This window comes from Myotis brandtii, unplaced genomic scaffold (assembly GCF_000412655.1).
Source record: "Myotis brandtii unplaced genomic scaffold, ASM41265v1 scaffold179, whole genome shotgun sequence".
NCBI lineage: Eukaryota > Metazoa > Chordata > Mammalia > Chiroptera > Vespertilionidae > Myotis > Myotis brandtii.
In genome coordinates, this window is record NW_005356635.1 from 4342878 (window position 1) to 4349837 (window position 6960).

At 43.6% G+C, this 6960-nt stretch overlaps 1 protein-coding gene across 1 annotated transcript in view; it reads right to left on the reverse strand.

Annotated features, from left to right (window-relative positions):
* The window catches only part of LOC102263893 (selenoprotein T), a 29811-nt gene that overhangs the window by 9406 nt on the left and 13445 nt on the right, over nt 1-6960 (reverse strand). Inside the window, exons 2-3 of the mRNA XM_014537436.1 lie at nt 4002-4112; nt 3354-3480 (exon numbers count right to left, since the gene is read on the reverse strand). Of these exons, the coding sequence (XP_014392922.1) occupies nt 3354-3480; nt 4002-4112 (238 nt within the window). The remainder of the gene's footprint in view (nt 1-3353; nt 3481-4001; nt 4113-6960) is intronic.

Below are 6960 nucleotides of genomic sequence, written 5' to 3' on the forward strand. Positions count from 1 at the left end.
GCCGGCCCCGATAGGCCCCAATCGGGACTGGGTGAGACATCCCGATCGGCCCCAATCGCCGGCCAGGCAGAGGGACCCCACCCATGCACAAATTCGTGCACCGCGCCTTTGAATGCAAATCTTTACCCTTCCAAAAGATACAAGAAGCTCCCTGATGGACAGAGAGGTTTTAATTTAACAAAATCACCTGACTAAAAGAAGGATGAGAGTGAGGATGTCAATTCACAGAAAGGTGTTTCAGAATAATAATTCAAAATGTCCATAGCAGGTGAGAAAGAGTTTTCCCTGCCCACCTACCCCTTGAGCTAGGTGGGCTTTGATTTCATAGAAGTTACCCTAGCATTTGGAAATAGAAGTCCAGGGGAAGAACACACAAGAAGTGTAATGTAAGCTACAGCTGTCAAGTACATTCATCTTCCACAGTAGATGTCTATAGAAGTAAAATGCACTGAAGATCTTTTGAAATCAACAGAATAAACATAATAAAATTTTATCAAGAAGTACTTAACCTCTAATTCTTAATCCTATGAGAATCGATGTTTTATTAGTAACAGGGCAGAGGTAGCACCTGAGGTTCCCTAAGGAAAAAAAAGTACAGCAGGAGTCAGCTAAAGGTAGTCTCAGTCTAGAAGTAAAGAACAAGACCACATAGGACTCCAAAAGGATAATGCTTCTTAGAAGGAAACTTGTGCAATCTCATCAAGAGAAAAATAAAACTTAGTCCCATTTCTTACAGCAGAAAGGTAGACCCTCCAGAAAATAAGAGTTTAAATAAAACAGATGGAAAGAGATCTGCAGAGAATGTATGCTGCGGCAGGACCCTACAAAGAAAAAAAGAAATAGTACAAAGTCTTATGCATATATTGATTGTTTCAGGTAATTTGCTAAACAGATTCCCCATGAACAGAAGAATCAAAGGACAAATAGTAACAAAATATGTGTGTATGTTTTGATAAGAACAATTCAGTAAAATCCCGTTTTTAACATGAATAAAATCATTAATGCTCTAACCGGTATGGCTCAGTGGATAGAGCATTGGCCTGCGTACTGAATGGTCCCAGGTTCAGTTCCAGTCAAGGGCATGTACCTTGGTTGCGGGCACATCCCCAGTAGGAAGTGTGCAGGAGGCAGCTGAATCGATGTTTCTAGCTCTCTATCCCTCTCCCTTCCTCTCTATAGCAGCATCTGTCACAGCGCGGGCTCTCACTGCGGAGAAAATCAAATCAAATATTCACCGACAGACGCTTCTGACAGATAAAACGGTCGCATTGTCTGCCATTCTTTGAATTACGGCAAAAGTAAATTGTACAGTACGGTGCGAAGGCACGCCGGGCCCTCCTTGGTTCATATCTGTAAGGTTCACACCAGCACTAAACACTACATCATCCAGCACAATGCAGGGCGTCCCGGAAGTGCACGCACACACTGAGTGACTATAAATATATTTTATTGATTTTTTACAGAGAGGAAGGGAGAGGGATAGAGAGTTAGAAACATCGATGAGAGAGAAACATCGATCAGCTGCCTCCTGCACACCCCCTACTGGGGATGTGCCTGCAACCAAGGTACATGCCCTTGACCGGAATCGAACCTGGGACCCTTCAGTCCCCAGGCCGACGCTCTATCCACTGAGCCACCAGCTAGGGCTAAAATATATTTTTTAAAAATCATTAATACCCATATCAGTAGGTATAAAAGGCATACATTATGTATATACTAGAGGCCCAGTACACGAATTCGTGCACCAGTGGGGTCCCTCGGCCTGGCCTGCAGGATTGGGCCAAAACCAGATCTCCAGCATCCCCTGAGGGGTCCCAGATTGCAAGAGGGTGCAGGCCAGGCCAAGGGACCCCACTGGTGCACGATCAGGGTCGGGGAAAGACATGGGAGGTTGGCCAGCTGGGGAGAGACCATAGGTGTGCTCCAGGGCATGTCCAGCCCGTCTCGCTTAGTCCCAATCGGCCGGACCCCAGCAGCAAGCTAACCTACGGGCCATAGTGTCTGCCCCTGGTGGTCAGTGCACTTCATAGCAACTGGTCAACCAGTTGACTGTCTGCCCCTGGTCATCAGTGCACGTCATAGCGAGCAGTTGAGCAGCATATCATTAGCATATTATGCTTTGATTGGTTGAACAGCCAACCAGTAGACCAGACACTTAGCACATTAGGCTTTTATTATATAGTTCTAGAGGCCCAGTGCACGAATTCATGCATGGGTGGGGTCGGCCGCCCTGGCCCCAATAGGGGTTGATTGGGGCCAGGCCTGTCGAGAGGAGGAGACGGCGGGAGGTTGGCCAGCCGGCCACCCCAATCAGGGCCCGATCAGGGCCTGGCTGGCTGGGGGAAGGGGTCGAGGGCAACTGGCCGGCGGGCCCAAACCCCGATTGAGGTGGGGGGGCCAATGGGGTGGTCAGCAGCTGGGGGAGGGGCCGTGGGAGGTTGGCCGGCCAGCTGGCCCCACCCGATTGGTGTGGGGGTGGTCTACCAGGGGCGGAGCTGGCTGGAGGGAGGAGCCGCGGGCCAACCAGGGTGGTGGGGGCCCATCGGGGGCAGGGCTGGCCAGGGGGAGAAGCCGCAGGAGGTTGGCCAGCCGGCCCCGCCCCTGATTGGCCTCTCCCCCCCTGATGGCGTAGCGGCCGGCCAACCCCCCGTGGCCCTTTCCCCTGGCCAGCCCTGCCCCTGATGGGCCCCCACCACCCTGGTTGGCCCGCGGCTCCTCCCTCCAGCCAGCTCCGCCCCTGGTAGACCACCCCCACACCAATCGGGAGTGGGGCCGGCCGGCCAACCACCTGTGGCCCCTCCCCCAGGCTGCTGGCTCACGATCAGCCCCCACCACCCCAGTCGGCTCCACCCCTGATTTCCCCCTACCTCAATAGGGGGCGGGGCCGGCTTGGGGGAGGGGCCGCAGGAGGGTGGCCAACCGGCCCCACTCCCCGATCAGGCTGGTTCACTGACCACAGTGGGTGTCATAGTGACCAGTTGTTCCAGTCATTACGGCGTTTCTGTCACTGGCTTTTATATATATGTTATGTATATATTATGTTTTGCTGGATATGATTAGCCTAGTTATACAATCAAAATCAGGTTTTAAATTACTGTGTCCAGTTTCTACTAAAGTAATACTTCCCTATCCTTCAAATAATAAAAAAATTTAATCATTCTTACATAAATATGAAAACTAAAGCCAAAAGAGGTTAAGTGCCTTGCCCAGAGATAAAAAGTGGTTTAAATTGAAAAAATATATGTAAACAGGTTAATCAGCAATAAGTACTTAAAAAAAAAAGGAAAACTCATTAAAACATATTCACTGACAACCTAAAAACTTACAGTTGTCAAAGCTATTAAGTTACATACCTTATTTTCTTGGCCCCATTGCCAGATGCTAGGAGCTTGCATGCCAAAGAAAGCAAAAGGATCCTTGCCAACAATTATTAAGCCTATTAAAACTAGTTTGAAGATTGACAGGAAAGATGCTATGTGTCTATCAAGAGAAAAGAAAAATTCATCAGAAGCTGCAAATTCTCATTTACTTCAAAATTTCATTAACTCAAATGTATGTGTACAGACATTTTCTAGACACCAAATCTAAAAGTTATTAATTATAAGTAGTGAAAAAAATAGTGACTAGTTTATTGACCAGTTTTAAAATAAAAATGTTATATATTTTAAATCAATCAAAAATTAACTTATAAGATTACATATACTAATATTTTAACAGTACAGAATTTTATGCCATTGACTATAAAAATTTGGGAGTTCGTGGTCTATCTCCACAATAACAATTACAGAAAAACACATCTTTTGAAAAATTGCCATCTAGCAAATGATTCTCCTCTTCTCCTTTCCACAGAAAAATTCTAAATTTGCTTTTTATGACCATGTTCTCTGTGTATTGTTACAACAAACTAAGAAATGATAATAACCAATAAATTTAATTGAACCAATTCACAAAAGTTTATAAAGTCAAATTCTTTTCCTCCTAAGTCACTAAAATTTACTTACCTATATATTGGTTGAGGGAGGTAATTCTCTCCTTCAATGCGGATGTCTGGGTACCGCTGGCTAATAACCCGCATGTACTCCTCAAACACCCGCCTATAACCTCAGGAAACACTGCAGAAAAACAAAAGTGCTTCCTGTTAAGTGGTTTAAAATATGCCTAAATTGCTTTTGCAGTTGGACAAAGCCTAAAATTACCAAGATTAAAAATGTTTCTCAGAAACAGTCACAAATTAATAATGATTGATGCTGGATAATGGGTATAGAGGGGTTTTTCCCCCACAAACTTCACATATTTAAGTTTGCTCACCCTCAAGTAAACCCTTCCGTTAGTATATTACACTTTAGAGATTTGGGTTACTGTTGATCAACAGCAAATACCTACTCACATATGTCAGTGCATTTTGAGCTCTGATATCAATTTGGCTTTTTAAAAAAATCAATGACTACATAAACACTGAAATAAAAACAACTCTTATTCATCTGAAATAGGGAATTTCAAAAATGGGGCACACGAAGCTTAAAAAAATACCAAGGCACAAGACATGAAACTGATTCTTATTCCCCTTCTGCCACTAACAGGGCAAACATACCTGCTTAATCACAATAAGAGGAACTTAAATAACTTTTAGATCCCTTCTGACTTTAAAATTTGATTCCACTTTGTGAAGGAAAACAAAGATTGGGAAGATAATTTTCAACAATATGATAGTAATCCATATCATTACTCCAGAAATTAAGTCAACAGTACCCAATCATCTTCATTAAAATCTCTGAACTACTAGATTAGGGATATGATATATGCTGCCCCAACAAGAAAAGAGGAAGTATGCCACCAGTGCATATGTAAGAGGGGAAAAAAGTATACTGATAAAAGGATTGAAGACACAAATAAAAAAATCTCTCATGTTCATGGGTCAGAAGAATTAATATTGTTTAAATGTCCACACTACTCAAAGCCATCTACAGATTCAATGCAATCCCTACCAAAATTCCAATGGCATTTTAACAATCCTAAAATTTTAATGAAACCACAAAAGACCCCAAATAGCCCAATCTTCAAAAAGAAGAACAAAGCTGGAGGCATCGTACTTCCTGATTTCAAATTATATAACAAAGCCATAGTAATCAAAACAGTATGATATTGGTGTGTTCTCCCTCCTGGATGGACCCCTGCACCTTGCCCTTCCCCCTCTTCTTCCCTCACAGGTGTGCATCTCCTAAATTCTAAGGGTCCCCAAGAGACTTGCAACCAAGAGCAATGGGCAGGAGCAGCTCCTTGGCAGCTCCTCCCAAGCTAACCCCCTGAACCTGTCTCCAAGGCTGCCTTTTCTCTGCTTTTTCAATGAGATGACAGCAGTCCTGCCTTGGCTCACTTCTTTTCACTGTGACTTTTATTTCTCAGTGAGCCAAAGCAGTCCCACCTAGGCTCTCTGCTCTTGCTTCTTCTGCCCTAAGCCCTTCCTTGTTTCACTGTTCCCAGCTTTAATAAATGTACTCTCAAAGTTAAAAAAATTTAAAACAAAACAAAACACAGTATGGTATTTGCATAAAAACACACAGCTCTAGCCAGTTTGGCTCTGTGGATAGAGCACTGGCCCACGGACTGAAGGGTCCCGGGTTCTATTCTGATCCAGTGCATGTATCTCAGTTGCAGGTTCGATCCCTGGCCCTGGTCAGGGTGCATGCGAGAGGCAACCAATTGATGTGTCTCTCTTACACCGATGTTTCTCTCTGTCTCTCCTCCTCCCTTTCACTCTCTCTAAAAACCAATGGAAAAATATCCTGAGGTGAGGATTAACAAAAAAACAAAAACAGACACACAGATCAATGGAGACAGAATAGAGAACCAACAAATAAACCCATATATGGTCAATTAATTTAAAACAAAGAAGCCAAGAACATACAATGGGGAAAAGGACAGTCTCTTCAAATAATGGTGTTGAGAAAACTGGACAGCTAGCTGCATGCAAAGAATTAAACTGGATCACTACCTTACATCATACACAAAAATCAATTCAAAATGAATTGTAGACCTGAAACCATAAAATTCTTAAAAGAAAACATAGGAGGGAAAGCTCCTTGACAACAGTCCTAGCAATTATTATTTGGATTTGACACCAAAGCAAAGGCATCAAAAGCAAAATAAACAAGTGGGCCTATGTCAAACTAAAAAGCTTCTGCATAGCAAAGGAATCCATCAACAAAATGAAATGGCAACCTATAGAATAGGAGAAAATATTTTCAAATTATCTGATAAGAGGTAAACAGCCAAAATATATGAGGATCATACAACTCAATAACCAAGAAATTAGGAAAAAGGCCCTGGTCGGGTGGCTCAGTTGGTTGGAGTGTCGTCCTGTACACCAAAAGGTTGTGGCTTTGATTCCCAATCAGGGCACATACCTAAGTTTCGGGTTCAATACTGATCAGGTGCATACCGGGGGCAACTGATCAATGTTTTCTCTTACACCAATGTTTCTTTCTCGTTCTCTCTCTCTCTCTCAAATTAATAAAACATAACTTCAAAGTGAGGATTAAAAAAAAAATTGGACAAAGGACTTGAATAAACGGCCAACGTGTACATGAAAAAGTGCTCAATATCACTAAATACGAGGGAAATGCAAATCAAAACCACAATGAGATAGCACATCACATCCTATGTCTATCATCAATAAAGAGGAGATAAGTTTGGAAAGGACGTGGAGAAAAGGAAACCCTGTACACTATTAGTGGGAATGTAAACTGGTGCAGCCACTACAAAACAGTACATAGGTTCCTTAAAATATTAAAAATAGAACTACCTAGCCAAACCGGTTTGGCTCAGTGGATGGAGCGTCGGCCTGCGGACTGAAGGGTCCCGGGTTCGATTCCGGTCAAGGGCATGTGCCTTGGTTGCGGGCACATCCCCAGGAGGGGGTGTGCAAGAGGCAGCTGATCGATGTTTCTCTCTCATCGATGT